This window comes from Rhyacophila brunnea, unplaced genomic scaffold (genome assembly GCF_057557595.1).
Source record: "Rhyacophila brunnea isolate RB1 unplaced genomic scaffold, BYU_Rbru_1.0 scaffold_13, whole genome shotgun sequence".
NCBI classification, from domain to species: Eukaryota; Metazoa; Arthropoda; class Insecta; order Trichoptera; family Rhyacophilidae; genus Rhyacophila; species Rhyacophila brunnea.
The window spans coordinates 23038241-23060653 of record NW_028232785.1 but is presented as its reverse complement, the minus strand read 5'-3'; the positions used below and the strand labels follow the sequence as shown (position 1 = coordinate 23060653).

Genomic DNA, 22413 nt, shown 5'->3' with positions numbered 1-22413 from the left:
TATTTAAATTATCTTTTGTCAAAATCTGTATTATAAATAATCATTTTTATATATACAATTTATTTTACGCTTAGCGTTACTTATGCGTTGCTTATTACTATTGCTTACTTACTAAAACTTATTGACTTAATTTCACAATTTATCTGGGTTGTTTATGAATGTATTTTGTCTTGTCTTGTAGATGCTTCTGTTTCAAATTTTTTTCATAAAAACAGTTTAGTTATTTCAAATCAATCTTCGTGGTGGAACATCGTTAGGTAGGGAAAACTTCTACGATGGCTCCTAGACCTTCACTACCCCGTGGAACACCCTCCCGTTGGAACACCACACACAATTTCAAGATTACTTCCCTCCGACGTCAACCATCGGAGGCGAGCTTTACATCCATTTCTCGTCGTTTTTTTTTACATAACATCTATCGAAGCATTATTATTGAAACGTACCAGGCCACGTCGTACGGAAAGCTACCACCAGGATACCGTCCGATGAAGCTGATGATTGAAGATTATGTTGCTTTCACATCTCCTCGCCAAGACTTTACCTGTGTTATAACACCGGGCCTTGTCGACCGTTTGCTGCCCTTTGTGCACGAGCCCCGTGCACTCCTACTCTGAAGACATCCGGGACGCCTCAAGACGAAGCTCGCATCATGGCTGGACCTTCTCTTTTCCAAGGACGGGGATATTATGTTCAAAATGAACATTACTAACATTCATACTCTGGCAACCCCGACGAATATTTATGGTCACGTCATGGAGCGTACGCCATTGCACAGATGTCGCTGATAGAATTTCCGGCCGCAACGGACGTCGCGAGGTGTGAAAGAAGCAACAAGGCTTTTTGATTCTGTCTGTCATCAAGTATAGTCGTGCTCTGCTTTGGTTTTACCCAACATTTATAATGGACGTTACTTAAAAGAGCACGATTGCAGCCGCAGTGCTGGAAGCTTCTGTGTCGTTCCAAGTTTGGTATTTTAAAACTATTATTATTTGATTCACTTATCTTCCAATGTTTCTTTTAAAACTTAGCTGCTTGCCTTTATTATAGTATTTCCTTAATAACCTTTTAATGTAATATTCTTGTTTTTGCTATAATATAGTTTCGGTCAAGTACATAAATTGCTCTTTCATTTATTATTCCCCCTTTCTTCCACACTGTTAATAATTATAATCTTCCACGAGCCAAAGATCGTGTGGCGCCCAGGTACATCTTTTAACCATAGATTGCACGTGCCTTCAGCCGTGCAATTCCTTCTTGTATTCTAAATTTAATTTTACAGTTGTCAGTTGCGAGGTTACGGAAGTAATTATTGTTCAGCTTGAAAAGGATGCAGGTAACCCATGGCCCTTGCTTATGTCTCATGCTCTCTTTAACTTTACACTCTATATTCCATCCTATTTTAGAAACTATTTCTCTTTTATTTTGTAGTTGTGACGATAAGGATCACAACTACAAAATATTAATATATCATACTATATGAATGATGATTATAATATTAATTTTAATACCTTATTATTTCAGTCTCATATTTAGTTTTTAGCTGGTAATTTGAGTAAATAACTACTGTTAAATTTTACTTTAAAAGATTTCGTAAGTTTTATTAGGTAAATGTATGCATCATTTTAACTTAATAGCGCCAGTTTCGTAATAAAAATCTTTTAAGAAGTTTCTGGTTGATAATGTAGGTAGTCAAAGTAATATGTGTATCTCCAGTTTTAATCACATTTTGAATATTTTTTCGAAATTTTATAGTCGTTTTATGTTTTTTCGTTTATTTGTAATATTATCTGTATGTTTTATTTTATTTAAATATATTATTGACAATATTATACTGTTTTTTGTCTCTCCTGTAAAGTAGCGTTTTTGGACTTACATAATTTTCTAGTATGTCTCATTTTATGTTCTTTGAAAGTACTAATTAGTTTAAATTTTTTAAAACACACATTGCATTGATGTGGTTTTTTACTAGAATGTATTTTTTTATGTTTGTTGAGATTACTATTTCGTATAAATTTTTTAAAACACACATCGCATTGATGAGGTTTCTCACCTGAATGTGTCATTTTATGTTCTTTGAGCTGACTAAATTGTATGAATTTTTTAAAACATACATCGCACTCATGTGGTTTTTCACCAGAATGTATCATTTTATGTACTTTAAGATCACCATTTCGAATGAATTTTTTAAAACACACATCGCATTGATGTGGTTTTTCACCAGTATGTGTCATTTTATGTACTTTAAGATTACACTTTTGCATGAATTTTTTAAAGCACACATCGCACTGATGAGGGTTTTCAACAGAATGTTTCATTTTGTGTACATTAAGATCACGATTTCGTATAAATTTTTTAAAACACACATCGCATTGATGAGGTTTTTTATCTGAATGTGTCTTTTTATGTTCTTCGAGATTATTAATTTGCAGAAATTTTTTTAAACAAACATTGCATTGATGTGGTTTTTCACCAGTATGTGTCAGTCTATGTGTTTTGAGATTACCAATTTGCAGAAAAAATTTTAAACAAACATCGCACTGATGTGGTTTTTCACCAGTATGTGTCATTTGATGTACTTTAAGATTACACTTTTGCATGAATTTTTTAAAACACACATCGCACTGATGTAGTTTTTCACCAGAATGTATCATTTTGTGTACTTTAAGATCATTAGTTCGCATGAATTTTTTAAAACACACGTCGCATTGATGAGGTTTTTCACCCGTATGCGTCATTTTATGTCCTTTGAGGTGACTAATTTGTATGAATTTTTTAAAACACACATCGCATTGATGATGTTTTTTATCCGTATGCGACTTGGATGAATTGGGATGCTGAGATTTTATGCATGAAACGTGGTGACAATTTAGATGATTTTCAGATTCAAACACTCCATAACAACAATGGCAAACAAAGTTACGTGGAAAATATGTAATTCTTCTCAACTTAATTCGCACTACCTTAGGCAAGTATAATTTCTGAATTCCCAATTTGAGGTTCTGTTCATCGATAGTTATTTCGGAATGCTGTATCATCATACGGTTGATATTACTGGTTGCAGGTGCTATGATGTCGATTTTCAAGCTATTGTCAACTGTGTCTTTTCTTCCGATGGCCAGTGATTTACTGTGACGTTCTGTTAAACATTGCTGGCTATAAACCTACACAAAGAACAGTTTGATAATTTAATAATTGTATTATACAATTGTAGAGTACATAGTAATATTTTTATTCACTTATACTAACTATACAATGTGTTTTGACAGTTAATTGATATAAATACCTTATCTAATTGCATGTATAGTGGATCAGAGCAGCCGGGTTGAGGACTTTTATTATCGGTTTGGCCGATTGCGTTGTCAACAAATTCTTCTTTGATGACGATTCCTTCATTACCATTCTTAGACTTTATATTGATCAGACCGTCGTCGCGCATCTAAAATAACATTAATAATATTATGTAACAGTATCACCAATATGAAGTTTCACGTAATGTTTCTATTATTTTATTATACTATTCGCACACATTGGTTGATTATTATACTTAAAGAATATCATGACGTCATTTTTTAGGGTATAGTCCGGCGTTTATTAAATGAAGCTTCTAGTTTCAAAAGCCCCTAAAACGACTTTTGACAGTTCTGAGAAAAATAAGAAAAAGTCATATCTTTTGAATATACTTACAATAAATACATAACTTTATGTATTTATTATTTGATTCATACACTATAAAGAGTATAATATTTAGTATCCCTTACTCACTTTTGCATATTTTACTGAGAGAATATTAAAAATAAAATGATTTTCATTTTAGCGGACTTTGAAACTCAACTACCGTTTTAGGGGCTTTTGAAATTAACATGTACGATTTAAGGGGGTAATGCATGGAGGGGCGCATCAAGAAATTGCAAAAGGCGTCCAGCAGTTCTATTTCTTGGAGAAACAATAAATATGTTTTGTACAAATTTAAAAAATATTTATTCGAAGTAGGTAACTAAAATTAACAATATAAATTATGTTAAAGATATAGAATTTACAATTGTATACATAGATATTATATAATTAAAAATATTACAAATAATAATGAAATAGAACAGTAGACTATATATTATATATATAAATGAATGTTTGTTTGTCCCGCATGCGTTCCTTTACAAATCATCCGATTGCGATGGAACTTTCGTGAGTTATTATGTGAACACCCACGAAGTTTTTGATTAGAAAAATCTATATTATTCTTCGTCGGTTGTTGTACGCACACTTAAAAAGGTGTCTCAATTAAAACAAATCATCTTCTTCTTCTTCTATTCGTATGCGTTCTAATACCTTTCATCCGATTGCGATGAAACTTTCGTCAGTTGGTGTGCGCACACCCGCGAAGGTTTCTGAATTAGTACAACCATCTTCTTCTCCTTCTTCATTCTATCTTCTTTTGTTCATATGGTTCCTATACCATTCATCCGATTGCGACGAAACTTACGTCAGTTATTGTGCGCACACCCTTGGAGGTTTCTGAATTAGTACAACTATCTTCTTCTTCTTTTTCTATCCTATTTTCTTCTATGCGTGTGCTTTCCTATACCATTTACCCGATTGCGATGAAACTTTTGTCAGTTGCTGTGCGCACACTCGCGAAGATTTCTGAATTAGTACAACTATCTTTTTCTTCTTCTTCTTATATTCTATCTTCTTATATTTGTATGCGTTCCTATACCATTCATCCGATTTCAGTGAAACTTTCTTCGGTTCTTGTGCGCACACCCGTGAAGGTTTCTGAATTATTACTTTTGGGAATAGTGGATTGTTTTGAGGATCGTAAATAAGCATTAATTTACGATTAATTTTATTTATATTCAACTAATATACAGAATTATTATAACACATTACATTATTATTGCGCGCGTTACAATTAACCGAAGAGAACTAACTAGTATCACGCCGACACACACAGGTGCGATGTAATAGTGGGAAGTACAATTTGTCTCCCTCTTACAGACAATAGTCGGTATCTATCATCGGCGTAGCGAGTGCTAGGTTTTGACACGTACTACTTTATTCTTATATTATTAATTATATCACTTAATTATATTGTTATATTATTCTATTAGACGGCTATCTCTCAACAATTACAACCAGCTTCTTCTATTCTATCTTCTTGTATGCGTGTGCGTTCCTATACCATTCATCCGATTGCGATGAAACTTTCGTCGGTTGTTGTGCGCACGCCCGCAAAGGTTTCTGAATTAGTACAACCATCATTCAGAATCCTTCGCGGGTGTGAGCACACCAACTGACGAAAGTTTCATCGCAATCGGATGAATGGTATAGAAATGCATACGAATAGAAGAAGAAGATGGTTGTACTAATTCAGAAACCTGCGCGGGCGTGCGCACAACTCCCCAAAGTTTCATCGTAATCGGATTATTGGTATAGGAACGCATACGAAGAGAAGAAGATGGAATAGAAGAAGTAGATGGTTGTACTAATTCAAAAATCTTTGTGGGTGTGTGCACAACAACTGACGAAAGTTTCATCGTAATCGGATGAATGGTATAGGTATGGTGTAAATATAATTATTTTTATTCTAGTTAGTGGCTGTCCCTACTTTATATTTTGTTGTTATGCATTTTTAAATATTTGTATAGAAAATAATAAGTAGGTAAAACCGGTCCTGATAATTAATAAAGTATGTGAAAAAAGTATTAAGTCAATAGGTACATATTTAACGTTTTCTATGGTAAACTGTAATTATTTTTAATCAACAATAGGGACAGTATGACGAGACACCACTGTATTATTGGACAAATAACACGCAGAAATTGTCAATATTCACTTACCGTTTTTGGCGTTCGATATTGACTTTTCATATTTATTTTCTTTGTAAACGCTTCCTTGACTCATTATGCTTATGTTTCGACACATTAATCAGTTAAACATTAATTATAAATATAAAAAAATACTATTAACCTATAGAGCGATTAACACGAAGTCACTTTAATTTTGTTCAGGCAGACATATTGAAATCCGTATCACATGACCATCAGAGCAGCCGCTGATTGGCTTATTCATTTTAAGGGGATTTAAAATTCACACGCCAAATGTTTTAGGGGGTTTTGAAATTAAGCCTAATTTTTGATAATAAATATTGACGGATTGAGGCCTTTTTTGAAACTATAACTTTGTCCAACATATAGTGGACAAAAGTATATCTCTAAATATATATCTAACTCAAAATTTTATGAAAACTGTTTAACTAAATTTAACTAAAAGTATTACTTAGATATTTGGTTAATCAAGAGGGCTCATCATTTACTCAACCAACTTACGGTTGAAGTCTACTCGCCGATTATTATCAAAGTCACTGATAAACTGCTAGCGCTTAGCTCGAGCGATAAAACAATATTTATTGTCCTTGTCGTGTTACGAGAATATTCGCAGATTCAAATGCAAAATAATATGGAGTGAAAGTCGTAACTCGCAACGATCTCTTGTATTCACCACTACAAAACAATACAATATCGAAGTCTTTAAATCATTGGTAAAAATCAATGCCTACTCAAATGTTTATGGTTAATAGTACCTATTACTGAAGACCGGAAACTTTTGGGGCGGCGCTCCTGTTGATCTAATCTATGGTTTTCGATTTCGAAGTATTGTGAGTATAGTCAGGATGAGAAGATATTATTCCCCCACTTCCTGAATTAGGTACCTATACCTATATTTTCGCAAATTTAAAATAATGGTAGACATTTTTTACCAATAATTAATAATTTAGGATAAATTTTATATCACCACGTTAAAATTTTAGGTGTGTTTTGTAGCTGTCATCGCGGCAACATTTCGATTACGAAGTTGTGTAGCCGAATGATGTTATTTTGTCGTTTTCTTCTTCACAGTAGGAGATAAGATGACTTATATATTTCTTGCTGTCACTTTTCAAAACATTCGCCATTATTATCACGTCTAAATGACTGATACCGCGCTCTTATAAGAAATGTCAAATGCGTTCAAGGTGAGGGGAATGAATACTGAAATGCGAAAGGAGAGGATCTAGTTCTCCAAGCCGCTGCCCATCACCGTAAAGTTTTCGCACATTACGATAAACTGTGTCACTTTCACTAATTTTTGTGGTTAGTTAATATTCATTTTTGTATTACCTACTGATTTCGTAAAATTGAAAGGAAAAACCATTGTATAATCCTTTTTGCTGCCCGCCTAAACAAATTCGGAATCTACTTACCTCTTTTAAGTGGATACTATTGTTGTCGTCATTGATATTTTCCTGTTTGACTTACATGTCAAATCGACCCTTTCTTTTGAAGTGATTTACGTCAAAACATTGGTATGCACTGTCACCGATCACGTCCGCCGTGTCGTCTGACAATATTTCATCCTTAATTTCGGTTTTTACTTCCATTTTACGCGGTATTTAATATCAATATCAGCTGTCACTAGCTTCGTCCTCTGACACTGTATCACTTCTAAATTCCAGTGCTGCCACCTTTTTAGTTCGCATTCCCAGAAATAATATAGTTTTAAAAAAAAATAGTACGCGTTGTCATCAGAATTCCAAATTTTAGTTCTTTGAGCATGTTGTTGAATGTCGAATATATTTTTTCCGATTGTAGGTACGAGGACAAAAATTATTTGTCATACAGAAACTATATTTTTTATTTGACGGTTGGTGTCATTGATTTTCGGACTGTATTCCCATGTAAATTACTACTATTATCAAATCAAAACAAAAGAAAGTATGGCGAGATGATAAAAAAAGTTTCCCGAAATTAGGAAAATGCCGTTGAATTCGATGAAAACCATTTATTTATTCGGAAGTGGTTGGAACCATAATGTTAAAATGGCAACAATGCAGTTACATTATATTAAGACAATCATCACTGCTGACCTTTTAATGGCCAAGTACTCCGAACGCGCCAGTCGCGGTGTTAGCACTAAATGAGTTAACAGCAGTGTAATGTTTACGTGTCTATTACAAGGTACTTAAAGGTAATAATTATTTAAATTTAAATCTTTTACATAATATTATTATACGGAATAATTATTCCTACAACGCTTCTATAAAATTACATAATTCTAGACAGATTTTTAAAATCCATACCTACAAACAGGCTCAAGCAAGGACACTAAGAAAAAACCAGAACACGTAGAGGTCCATTTACCTGGAATACCCAGTGTTAAAACTCCAACTTTTTTTGGGTTCGTCTGTGCATAGTTAGTGCACGCTTGTGTATGAATTTTTGAAAAATCCCAATTTCAAATTGGGTGTTCCAGCTAAACGTTGGATTATCCAATGTCAGTGACGTCCCGTGGGGGTAGGCGGACTTAGCGTCGCTTGGGGGTGGCAGTTACTCGAGGGCGGCAAATCGACGAGAATCATTTGGCATATATAGAAATAGCTACCTAAACTGGGTACTTAAAACTAAAATATTAGCTTACATAATTAAGCTACAACATACGGCCGTAGCCATGAATCGACAAACTAAACTTGAAGTAGGGAGTAAAATGATGTTAACGCGCGTGTTTGAACATGTACCTAACAAAATTTTTCTTTTTAAACGGTTTAAAATGGATTGGGTTTCTAAAAAAACCTGACATTAGTGTTTTGAAATTTTTGTGATGGAAATTAAAATCTATGAAATTTTTCTAAAAAAGGTGCTGAAGAATTACAAATTTTTTTTTTGCCGTGTTATTTGTCTAAGCCTAAGGTATAGTTTATTGGCCTTCAATTTCAATGTTTTAAATCAATACTTTTCATGTTTGGGGGGTGCCAGGGCGCCCTGCCCCCCCCCTTGGGTGCGCCACTGGCCACTGCCGCCTGGTGGACGATTGTGGCCTACTGACGATACCCCGGTCCTGGTGAAGATGCAAGGGCGTTAAATTCTCAACCGGCCCTGTCCCTAGATTGAGAACCCCTGGTTTAAGCTAGCTCAGCACGGGGTCGGAGAGGGTAGTCAAGTAAGAGTTCTATACGACACTTGTGAACACACCATATCAACACTGCGATGTAATGATTTAGAAACGCCACCCGATATTAGGATGACGTCAGAAGCTAATGGATATATTATTTTTATTTAATTTAACATTATTTCACGGTCACTGCGTGAGACGTCAAAAAACAGTTGGTGATCTAAATTCAATGTCACCGAGCTTACGTGTCATATTGTCTCGCAATATAGATCGAGGGTCTATGTTAAATTAAAAGTTCTTGTTATTATAGTTTAATTATTTATTTAATTATTCTTGAATAAAATAATGTTTTTATAATTAGTTTTATTTGGTATCTTTACACTATATTATATTTAAAAATAATACCCGGGTTCGCACAGGGTCGCTTCGTAGATACATTTATCTTAGATTTTTAAACAATAATATTAAAATTATCTTTTTAAAATTAAAATATCTGTGTAATACAATATGGCAATATGAAAGTAATTCTAACAGGAGTAAACGTCAAACAAAAGAACACTAAATTAAAATCGAATCCAAAATATGCAAACGTTATTAATAGTATTAAAATGTAGTAAAACAATCAAAATTGGATGGAACAAACAAACAAACAACAAACTTTGTATTTTATACAATACTAACATTCGCAAGTGTGCGAACAATAACCGACAAAAGTTTCATCGCAATCGGATGAATGGTATAGGAATGCATACAAATAGAAGAAGAATATTTTCTAAGTCAGAAATCTTCGCGGGCGTGCGCACGACAACTCACCAAAGTTTTATTGCAATCGGATGAATGGTATACGAACGCATACAAACAGAATAAGAAGAAGATATGTAAAAGTTCCCACCACCACCCGTCATATATGCACAGCCGTGGATATGCACGGCCGCTTTCCATAACGCTTTAAACGTGTCTGAAATAAGTGATTTTAAGTGCTCATTTCGTCCCGAAACGGAGCCGCACGAGACTGATGCTGCAACCATGCACCATAGTGCTTAAATAAGAAAGATAAGAAAGATTTTTTTTTGTTTTTTGGACTGGCTCTGCTGTCCGCTGACGTTAAGCGCTTTGTGTACCCGCATACTGGGTATCACGAATTGAAATGGATGAGTCTACAGAAAAGTCGGGACTATCCCGCTCCCCATACGACGCTGCATTTTTTTCGAATACCGCAAAGTTGGCCTCGGTTGCTATCCGATCTCCATGAACAATTGGGTCCGTGTGAGGCAATCGGATGAATGGAATAGGAACTCATGCGAAAAAAAGAATAAACAATATAAGAAGCAGAATATGGTTGTACTAATTCAGAAACCTTTGCGGGTGTTACCACAACAACTAACGAAGGTTTTATCGCAATCGGATGAATGGTATAGGAACCATACGAATAAAACAAGATAAAATGATGATGAAGAAGAAGAAGATGGTTTTTATAATTCAGAAACCTTTGCAAGCATGCGCACAACAACTGATCAAAATTTTATCGCAATCGGATGAATGGTATAAGAACGCATACGAATAGAAGAAGATAGAATAGAAGAAAAAGATGAAAAAAATTGTTATACTAATTCAGAAACCTTCGCGGGTGTGGGCACAACAACTGACGAAAGTTTCATTGCAATCGGACGAATGGTATAGGAACCATACGAATAAAAAAAGATAGAATGAAGAAGAAGAAGAATATGGTTGTACTAATTCAGAAACCTTTGTGGGTGTTACCACAACAACTGACGAAGTTTCATCGCAATCGGATGAATGGTATAAGAACGCATAGGACAGACAGACTTTCATTTTTATGTATAAGAGCCTATAATCTGCGCGTAAGTGCAAGAAATAAGTTGACAAAGTTTTATGGCAATCGGATGAACGGTATGGCAGCGCATAAAATACGAACAAACAAACAAACAAATATTGATTATTATATTATAGATAACTATTTATTTTAATTTATAGGTATGGCTGAGCAATTATTTTATTATTGAGGCACCGACTATAAAGATTGGGAAACGCTGTTTCTCTTCTAGATGTACTTCCGAGTACCAAGTTACTACGTACTTAATGACGTATTCATCTACGGGATGACAATCTCGGCGCCGTCATACATTGATGATGTAGGTCGCTGTGACGTATTTACACGTACAACGAATGAGAAAAATTCCGATTGAGTTTTAAAAAATAACACGAATGTCTGCAATTCTTCGCGAGGAGCAGCGTGGATCACTAAACGTTATCACTAAACGCAGAAGCCGATGACTGAATTTGTATGGGAAAACGCGGGTTTATCTACCCACCAGGTGGTGTTTCCCTAAAAAATTGACGTCAGAGAGACGAGGCCCTCTTCCCTTTTCTTAGGTTTTTACTAAATATCTTAAGAATCGTCAATAATTCCGATCATGAAATTATACAGGCTGATGAGGGTCTCAATTCCTGCTGCCGTGATATATATATTAACTGTTTAAAGTTTAGGAAAATGTAAAAAAAGCCGTACATGACTTTTCATGACGCTTTTGCGCGCGGAAGGTGAAAAAAAGTCCTACTAGTAGTTTTAACGTAAATCAGGTAAATATTTTCCGATTCAAAAATCGGGATTATCATAATATAAAAAGATAGTTTATTGATTTAAAACGGTGGATATCGCGAATATGTACAGAAATATAACGCCTCACATAACTGTTTGAGCTTACAGTAGTCGCTGGTATGGATTAAAAATTATAACTCACGTTATCTTTTATACTCAACATTTTCCGCGCTGTTTTCTCTTGTTCAGGAGGAAAACACGAGTTCGATCCAAACAAATATGTTTGCAAGACAATATAAGACATCAATAAAGTTTAAGATCTAAACGATATTTTCACAAGTGTGAATTTATGAAGTTCAAAGTTTACATGTTTCAATGTACTTTTTCACAAATTGAAAAGGATCTGTCAGGCTAAGCTGAAAGATCTAGATTACAATTTTAAATTTTAAATTAACAAAATAATAGTGCCTTAATATCTACATTATTACATTTGCAACTTTTATATTTATCTTATTTATTTACCACGTACTAAATACGTACTAATACCGGGGGTGGAAGGTTAGGAACTCACATGTCTTCTGGGAGGATGTCCTGATCCGGTATCACTTCGGGTTGCAGGTCATGTGTGGACATCATAGGGCGTAATTATTGATAACACGTATTTTTGATATAACAGCCTGCGCAGACTGGTTTATTTACACATTTAATTAAACAAACATCGATTGTTTTACATCATTAATTACACTTAAAGAAGCCTTAGATTTAGTTATCGCACAGTCGTCACATTGGAGCACGTGTTTGGGCGCATTAGCGGAATTGACGCCAGAGCGTTTTATCGAAGACGCGATGCGTGATTTCGAGGTGGTTATAGGAGTTATTATTAAGCCGATAACACGGAAGGGATTCACTAATTTATAATATTAAAACGGGCGTGACTTGACAGTTTACATCGTAAAGAACCCAGGCCACACCGAGGGTGTAGCCCTAGGTACCTTACACTTTGGCGGAAGAAAACGTACTGTCTTACAATTATCTAAAATCACAGATTTTGGAGATCGGTGCACTTTTTTGCTCGGAAGGTACGGTACGCGCGGGGTGCCGGCGGGTTATTTGTCACGGCTGTGAGCTGTAAATTTTTGGACGCGCCTCGGCTGGAGGGGTCTTTCTTAGAAGTTATCGGTCAAGCCGGGACACCGTCTCGCACGGCAGAAGAACCAAACTTTCGGTCGCGGCTTTCCTGACTTTGACTTGGAATTTGAAACTGTCGGGCTTCAGGGCCTTCCTTTTTTTTTGGTGATAGTACGTTCTTTTATTTTGAGCAAAAATTAAAATTTATCATTTTTATTAGATACGCGCAGCGAATACTCACAATATCTGATCATTTAATTTTTATTACAACATTATTCGATATCATAATATTTTTGTTAAATAAAGTATTTTCATAGAGTAAATTCTATTCCGATCGTGTCTCGCTCACACACATGGATTTATTTTCTGAAGAGGTTTTTCCCTCTACCTCATACGCTTTGAACTCTGTATTTTTCTCGCGCTATATCAAAATATTACGCATGCAGAATAATTTAATATAATGCAAAAAGATTACGGATATAAATTTGCTTCGGTTTACATGATTAGGTAACGATATCGTATAAATTGTTTACATAAAATTTACTTATTTTAACCTTATATTCTAGACTTTTAAGTCTTACATTTTTTTTATAAAGACCATTTGGTCAGCCAGAAAAATCATCAACAGTTCACTCTGAGTGACTGTGAGCCACTCAGACTGAACTATGGGACACATTAGATGTACCTTATAGCTTTGTTTTTAGGTAGACGCCCCTATTTTTGGTGTATAAATTGACATTAACGATCAGACCAAAATAGTTGTGACGTCATAAAGTCGTCGCGAAAAATGCGTGCTGAAGGCCCGCATTTTGTGGCCGTGTCAGCAGGTACATTCAAATAATGTCCAGAGCACAATTTTTTTTTATTGGCATTGCCTGAAATAAAAGTACTAAATTACATTCAAACGAAAGGAATGTGATGAATGATGACAAAAACGTTTATCTACGCCTTTCGATAGTGTTTCTACGGAACCACTCGAACCAAAGAATTGTTCGCCAGAAAAAAATAAGAAGGATGAGTGTGATACGTGTGCATCATACAGAATGAAAAATATAACAGAAAACGATTACATGAATCATTCGATTTAAAAGAAGAAGCAAGATGCGAAAAAAGCAATGATAAAGTTTCTGATCTTCTAAACTTTGTATTTACGATGGATTAACAATTTGTGCTTTTGGCTCCAAAGTCTTAAGTGTCAGCAATGTACTACAAAACTAAATTAATAGTAGGTGCATAACTTTACAGTTTACAATATAAAAACAAAAGAAGTTTACTGTTTTCTGTGGAATGAAACTGAAGGTGCACTGACAGCTAATGAGTTTGCTTCAATTCTTGTATATTTCATTGAAAGAAAATTATTCGAAAAATAACGGATGTTTCATCTAAGGTAATAGGTATGTTTTTGGAGTGACGGCTTTTCCGCACAAAATAAAACAATACACTTTTAAATGCTCCATTAAACGTGGGAGTTAAAAACAAAATAACCATTCTTTAAAAGTATCTCATTAAAGGACATACACAAATGGGATCAGACTCAATGCACTTGACTATTGAGTTACGTATTCGACACCATAACATAAACTTAGGCGCCTGCGGATTATGTTGACTACTGCAAAACTGCTCGATCTCTGTCATATAATGTTGAATATCTTAACTACACCTTTTTCAAAAATAAAACATTACCGCCGATAAGACGTGGCCGGAAAGTGGGTGACACATTTGAAAGCTCACTATTACAGTCCTAATAGAACAATAACATATAAATCAAGACAGACTGAACAATAGCAACATTACAACATACAACATTGAATAATATCGAGGCTATAAACATTTTACCACCACTATATAGTCGAGACGAAAGAAAACAACAAACTTTCAAGATTTGCAAACACTAAAACAAAGTTTGCACTCTGATTATTATGATAAACTACCACATGAACGATTAATATAATATTAATTTTAACAATTTATTATTTCATTGCAAACAGTCTCATATTTAGTTTTTAGTAATTTGAGTAAATAACTACTGTAAAATTTTATTTTAAAAGCTTTCGTAAGTTTTATTAAGTATAAGCATCATTTTAAACTTAATAGCGCCAGTTTCGTAATAAAAATCTTTGGTGAAGTTTCTGGTAAATAATTTACTCAAAGAAATGTGTATCTCCAGTTTTAATGCCATTTTGAGTATTTTTTCAAAATTTTATATTCATTTTATATTTCGTAATATGATCATATTATTGACAAAATTATACTGTTTTTGTCTCTACTTTAAAGTAGTGATTTGGGACTTTTTTTACTTTGACTTGGACTTTGGACACAAATTTCTTGTATGTATCAATTTATGTGCTTTGAAATTACTATTTCGTATAAATTTTTTAAAACACACATCACATTGGTAAGGTTTTTCACCTGAATGCGTCATTTTATGTTCTTTGAGTTGACCAATTAGTATGAATTTTTTAAAACATACATGGCATTGATGTGGTTTGTCACTAGTATGTGTCAATTTATGTAATTTAAGCTTACTAATTCGCAGAAAAGTTTTAGAACACACATCGCATTTATGCGGTTTTTCGCCTGTATGTGTCATTGTATGTTTTTTGAGATTATTCATTTGCAAAAATTTTTTAAAACATACATCGCACTGATGTGGTTTTTCACCAGAATGTGTCATTTTATGTACGCTAAGATCAGCATTTCGTATGAATTTTTTTAAACATACATCGCATTGATGTGGCTTTTCACCAGTATGTGTCATTTTATGTACTTTAAGATCACGATTTTGCATGAATTTTTTAAAACACACATCACACTGATGTTGTTTTTCACCAGAATGTAACTTTTTGTGTACTTTAAGATCACCATTTCGCATGAAATTTTTAAAACACACATCGCATTTATGTGGTCTGTCACTAGTATGTGTCATTTTATGTATTTTGAGATTTTTAATTTGCCGAAATTTTTTAAAACACACATTGCACTGATGTGGTTTTTCACCAGAATGTATCATTTTATGTACTTTAAGATCACCATTTCGCATGAATTTTTTTAAACACACATCACACTGATGGGGTTTTTCAGTAGTATGTGTCATTTTATGTGTTCTGAGTTGTGCAATTTGTATGAATTTTTTAAAACACACATCGCACTGATGTGGTTTTTCACCAGAATGTATCATTTTATGTACTTTAAGATCACCATTTCGCTTGAATTTTTTAAAACACACATCGCATTGATGTAGATTTCCTCCAGTATGCGTCATTTTATGTCCTTTGAGGTGAATTATTTGTACGAATTTTTTAAAACACACATCGCATTGATGATGTTTTTTACCCGTATGCGACTTGGATGAATTGGGATGCTCAGATTTTATGCATGAAACGTAGTGACAATTTAGGTGATTTACTGATTCAAACACTCCATAACAATCCTGGCAAACAAAGTTACGTGGAAAATATGTAACCTTTCTCAACTGAATTCGCACCACCTTAGGCAAGTATAATTTCTGAATTCCCAATTTGAAGTTCTGTTCATCGATAGTTATTTCGGAATGCTGTATCATCATACGGTTTGTATTACTGGTTGCAGGTGCTATGATGTTGTTGACCAAACTATTGTCAACTGTGTCTTTTCTTCCGATGTCCATTGATTTACTGTGACGTACTGTTAAACATTGCTGGCTATAAACCTACACAAAGAACAGTTTGTTTATTGAAAAGTGACATTCCAAACCAGCCTTAGTCCAAAATTACAAATTTTCATGTTTTGATGGAATCCGATAGAGTGTGCTGAGATCCAAAAACTCACTAAAACTTATATTTTACAAAAAATCCTAAGTATCTTCAATTTGATGTTGAAATGTGCCTTTTTATTTCGAAACAGCACTAAGATAACGGTTCATTCTTTTCAAACTAGCCTAAGGATATATGCGCATGCGCAGTTGAACTCTTTTTGCTACATTTACGCTTTAAGCGGCCATAATATAATATTTTGAAATGTCGAAATGACGAAATATTAAAGAATTTGTATTTTATAAGTTCATGTGCACATCAGTAAACTATTTTTTTTATTGTAGATGATCCCTACATTGTAGTATTATTATATAATATATTATTATGCTGTAAAAGTTACAATGTTTACCTTTTTATCAAAAAATGAAATAAAGTGAAAGAAATTTAATATTATTTTTATTCATTAATCATCCCAACAGACCTGTCCATGACCAAATTCTATTACACAATCATAATTGTACACACAAAAGATACTCAACTTTACTTTATTGTGTTCCAAATTGTACTTAGTACAGACTTTTTAATGTTATTTATATTTGAAGCGAGCTTTGAATTTTCTATGAAATTGCCAAACATTATAGTACCGAAAAATTAAGAGGTAAATTGAAAATCACAAAAATATGATTATCTCAAAATCAGATTTTTAGACTTAGGCCGGTTTGGAATGTCAGTTTTCAATTCAATAATTGTATTATACAATTGTAGAGTACAAAGAAATATTTGTATTCATTTATACTAACTATACAATGGTTTTGACAAGTAATTGATATCAATACCTGATCTAACGGCATGTATTGTGGATTAGAACAGCCAGGTTGAGGACTTTTTTTACCGGTTTGGTTGATTGCGTTGTCAACAAATTCTTCTTTGATGACGATTTCTTCATTACCATTCTCAGACTTTATATTGATCAGACGGTTGTCGCGCATCTAAAATAACATTGATAATATTATAGTGTATAGTGTCACGTAATGTTTCTATTATTGTATCACACTGTTCGCACACATTGGTTGATTATTATATTTTAAGAATATCATGACTTAATTTTGTAAGGTATGGTCCGGCGTTTATTAAATGCGGTTCACGTATTTAGTCTTAGTTTCGGATAAATCACTGGACAGGTAGATACCTTTATCCTGCTGATATACAAATAAACTAAAAATGTCAGTGAGGGGTCTCATCATTCGATTGATTACCTACCTACATATACTGTTCTCTTTGCAAACAATAATCATATTTTACCTAATTTATTTAGTCACGCGGCATGCATGCCTATTTAATACAATTTGAGACTAAAACAATAATTTGTTAAAAAATGTTTTGAAAAGATCATGGGTTAAACTCATCCCATTTTAGGGTAGGAAGGTAGCGTTAACAGTTTGGGTGCAAATGCATTGTAGCGATATAAACACCATACCATACTTACCAGCCGACATCCATTTGCCAATACGCCGTCCAATGAACAGCTGCAAAAGCCTTACGAAATGTCTGAAAGTATGTTGGCAACAAATTCATCTAAATTTAACTAAAAGTGTTACTTATATATTTGGATAATCAAGAGGGCTCATCATTTACTCGACCAACTTACGGTTGAAGTCTACTCGCCGATTATCATCAACATCACTGATAAACTGCTAGCGCTTAGCTCGAGCAATAAAACTATACTTATTGTCCTTGTCGTGGTACGAGAATATTCGCAGATTCAAATGCAAAATAATATGGAGTGAAAGTCGTAACTCGCAACGATCTCTTGTATTCACCACTACAAAAAAATAGAATATCGAAGTCTTTAAGTCATCAGTAAATCACTCAATCAGTAAAAGCACATATATGCTAAGAGCGATTTAGTGTATATGGTCAAATCTATGCCATTCCGACGTATTGTATGACAGCTATGACATCATATTTACACTTTGTGACACAGGACGCCAACATAAGAAACGAGTTTTATGGCATTTATATGACCGATCGTCATAGAGTCTATTTGAGCCATTTTACTAGAGACCGAGAACTTTTGGGGCGGCGCTCCTGTCGATCTTATCTATGGTTTTCGATTTCGAAGTATTGTGTGTATAGTCAGGATTAGAAGATATTATTATTATTCCCCTCTTCTTGAAATAGGTACCTATTTATTTTCGCAAATTTCAAATAATGATATACATTTTTTCATAATAATTAATAATTTAATTAAAATTTTAAGTGTGTTTTGTAGCTGTCATCGCGGCAACTCTTTCGATGACGTTGTTGAGGAGCCGAATGATGTTATTCTGTCGTTTCTTCTTCACAGAAGGAGATAAGATGACTTATAAACTTCCTGTCGTCACTTTTCAAAACGTTTGCCATTATTATCACGTCTAAATGACTGATACCTCGCACTTATAAGAAATGTCAAATGCGTTCATGGTGAGGGGAATGAATACTGAAACGAGACAGGAGGGGATCTAGTTCTGCAAGTCGCCGCCCATCACCGTAAAGTTTTCGCACAGTACGATAAACTGTGTCACTTTCACTAATTTTTGTGGTTAGTTAATATTCATTTTTGTATTACCTACTGATTTCGTAAAATTGAAAGGAAAAACCATTGTATAATCCTTTTTGTTGCCCGCCTAATTAGGAATCTACCTACTTACCTCTTTTAAGTGGATACTATTGTTGTCGTCATCGATATTTTCCTGTTTGACTGACATGTCAAATCCAGCTTTTCTTTTGAAGTGATTTACGTCAATCCATTGGTATGCACCGTCTTCGATCACGTCCGCCGTGTCGTCTGGCAATATTTCATCCTTAATTTCAGTTTTTACTTCCATTTTACGCGGTATTTAATATCAATATCAGCTGTCACTAGCTTAACGTCCTCTGACACTGTTTCACTTCTAAATTCCAGTGTTGCCACCTTTGTAGTTCGCATTCCAAGATTAATATAGTATTTCAACAAAAAATTAAGTACGCGTTGTCATCAGAATTCATGTTGAATGTAAAATATTCTTTCCATATTATGAATACCAACTTCTTTCCGATTTATAATATTATTATAGTATTTTGGTCAAAAACATTAATATGGTACAAAAAGTTTTTTTCGTATGTTACAACTAACAAATTACAAAGTTAAATATACGAAGTGATTCTAAAGGCATTAATCTATATAGAGAAAAATAGTTGGGTATCAAAAGTCACTTTAAAACATGTGAAAATCGTTGACAAAGTTGACTGTTGGTGTCATAACTCACATTTTTAATGAATAATGTGAGTTCTGCCATCGAGGCCTTTCTAACCAATACGGGCAGTCACGTCCCGTGGGGGTAGGCAGATTGCGCGTCGCTTGGGGTCAGCAGTTACCTAAAGGGCAGCAAACCGAGGAGAATCACTAGGTATATATAGAAATAGCTACTTAAACTTAGTAATAACGGAAATATTTTTCCATTAAAAAATTCAGCTCACTAGTTGGAAATAAAATGTATTAATTATGTACTTACTATAAAAGTTTTAAAAGGATTTTCTTGTCGGGTTCGCGATGTCTAGTTTACTTCAGTTGTCCTTAAACGTCGCATTCTTGGTGAACAGCAATGACACGTGCATACCTAATTTAAAATTTAAAACGTAGTTAAATTGACTAATCCACCGAACAATGAACAGCTGGAAAAGCCTTACGAACTCTTAAATTGATTACGCATCGAATTCATCCGAATTTTGCTAAAAGCGTTAGGTATTTGGATATTTGGTAAATCAAGATGGCGCATCATTTACTAAACAAACTTACGGTTGAAGTCAACTGGTCGATTATCATCCTTATGGTTTGGGTTAGACTTATCCATTGAGGAGTCCTGAAGGAACACTATTATACATGGTGCTCGTCGGAAAGGTTAATTTTTAATAACACGTTTTCTTGTTTGTCCAGTACTAATCTTGCAATCGATTTTTAACTAACTTCCCGACTAGCTAGACATTTGAAACTTCTAGAATATATCAGAACAAGATGACACTGTATTCTTTTAATGCATTTAGCCATCTTTAAACAGAATTGAATTTATTTTCAATTAATTCTGTTTTGAATGGAAAGTTATTTCAGAAAAAATCCGCAAGGTGGCGCTTCGATCGAATTCAATCCCTCCACTTTTGCGTAACGGCGTTTGACGATTTTGAAAAAAGAAATAACTCGCTTTCTTGCCTTAATTTAACTGTCTGCCTAGTTGAAAATACTGTTGTATGACTAGGAAGATAAACGCAGAGCAAATTAGTGGCGAAGGTTGGAGGTAAGCTGAGTTTTCTTTATATGAATACGGATGAACAGAGAAATTAATAAAACCACTGGTTGACTGGTAATTATATTTATTTGTATTTTTTCCACTCGTTATTATACAATTAACAGGTTTTTATTTATAATCTTAATTATTATTTAGTTTTATAGTAAAGTTGTCGGTTAATCACTTATGTCATTAATTATTTAATATTTATGAAACAACGATTTTATAAATTAAAATACTTTCGCGGAGCAAGGTCACTTCAATTTTAGCTAGAGACGCAAACTGAATTCTTTTCGGCCTTCATTCTATCACAATCTACTGAAACCATCACCTCACCCAAAAGAAACAACCTGGAACAGTAACCTATTGTGATAACAAAGGGATCATTGGGGCCTTTTGGCCTGTGGACGACTTATCTGGATATGACTCAGTAGTCAGAGACTTGAAATGACACATTTTACAAGCGTTGATTTCTTTTCACGCGGTCACATAATTACATTATACTATTATTTATTTTCTAACGAGTTTACCTATTTAGGTAATATAAAACTTAATATTTATAATGCTTACATGCTATTCAAATTTATAACTAGGTATATAATAAAATTATTTATCTTTATAATACCATTTACAATATTTTTCAAATTCTTTCATCGGCATTCATTCTTTTAACCTTTCCCTTACCATGGTAAAAAAATTACGCGCGTTGCCATGCTGCCCACTCAGTGGACCGATAGAAAATTGGCATTTTAAAAGCAAATCGATTGCTTCAATAGGTAAAATGTGTTTTTAAATACTGTGTAGTCATTGTTAAACATTTTATTCTGTGTATATTACATGCAATTATCTTATAATCGTGTATAATCATCGGGCATCAGGCATCGATAAATGTACGCCACAACCAAACCACGGCGTGTCTCGATCTGTTATAATGGAACAACCGACATACGCTGTCATTTCACGGAGAGTGGGGGTGGCTAATTCATCCGAAGCGAACGAGGGATGTTATTAGGTAGGATAACATCTGTGTGGACGTTCACCACATAAAAAAATAGTTATAATTTTGCAATATCGATTCCCTATATAATTTTAAAACACTGTGATCTTATTGTAATATGTTATTAAGTTTTCTTAAAAATCAAATTTAAAAACACATTAAAATAATGTACTTACATAAGAATAATTAAACAAAAAAAATTCTCCGATCATATAGTTTCCACTAAATATATTTTAATATCATGTTTATTATGCTGAAATAATACACATTAATAAATATAACTCACTACGCTACTTGAACATATACGCACTATTAAGTCTTTACCTCTAAGACTATAGATATATCATACCTACTTTAAGATAATTTCCCTAGTATAACCTAGTACATAAAAAAAATACTTCTAATTTTGAAATATCGATTCCTTGATTATAATCTATAATATAAAAATCAATATTTGTTTGTTTGTTTGTTCGTATTTTATGCGCTACCATACCGTTCATCCGATTGCGATAAAACTTTGTCAACTTATTGCTTGCACTTGCGCGCAGATTATAGACTATAATTATCTTATACATAAAAATGAACTGTCTGTCTGTTTGTCCTATGCGTTCCTAAATCATTCATCCGATATCGATGAAATTTTGGTTTCTGAATTAGAAAAATTATGTTCTTCTTCTTCTTCTTCATTGTATCTTCTTTTATTCATATGGTTCCTATACCATTCATCCGATTGCGATGAAACCTTCGTCAGTTGTTGTGGTAACAACAGCA

General features: G+C 33.9%; 2 protein-coding genes across 2 annotated transcripts; both read right to left on the bottom strand.

Annotated features, from left to right (window-relative positions):
- Positions 1-1757: 1757 nt before the first annotated feature.
- Positions 1758-7472, bottom strand: LOC147076966 (uncharacterized). Its single transcript, XM_085940588.1, has 3 exons — positions 7241-7472; positions 3284-3436; positions 1758-3161 (listed from the first exon to the last, which is right to left on the bottom strand). Exons 2-3 carry the CDS (start codon positions 3434-3436, stop codon positions 1827-1829), a joined length of 1488 nt encoding a protein of 495 aa, XP_085796714.1. The 5' UTR covers positions 7241-7472; the 3' UTR covers positions 1758-1826.
- A 6874-nt stretch (positions 7473-14346) lies between these two features.
- Positions 14347-16134, bottom strand: LOC147076965 (uncharacterized). The gene is made up of 2 exons (XM_085940956.1): positions 15023-16134; positions 14347-14354 (listed from the first exon to the last, which is right to left on the bottom strand). The coding sequence occupies exons 1-2, from the start codon at positions 15873-15875 to the stop codon at positions 14347-14349; spliced, it is 861 nt and encodes a 286-aa protein (XP_085797082.1). The 5' UTR covers positions 15876-16134.
- Between the last annotated feature and the right edge of the window lie 6279 nt (positions 16135-22413).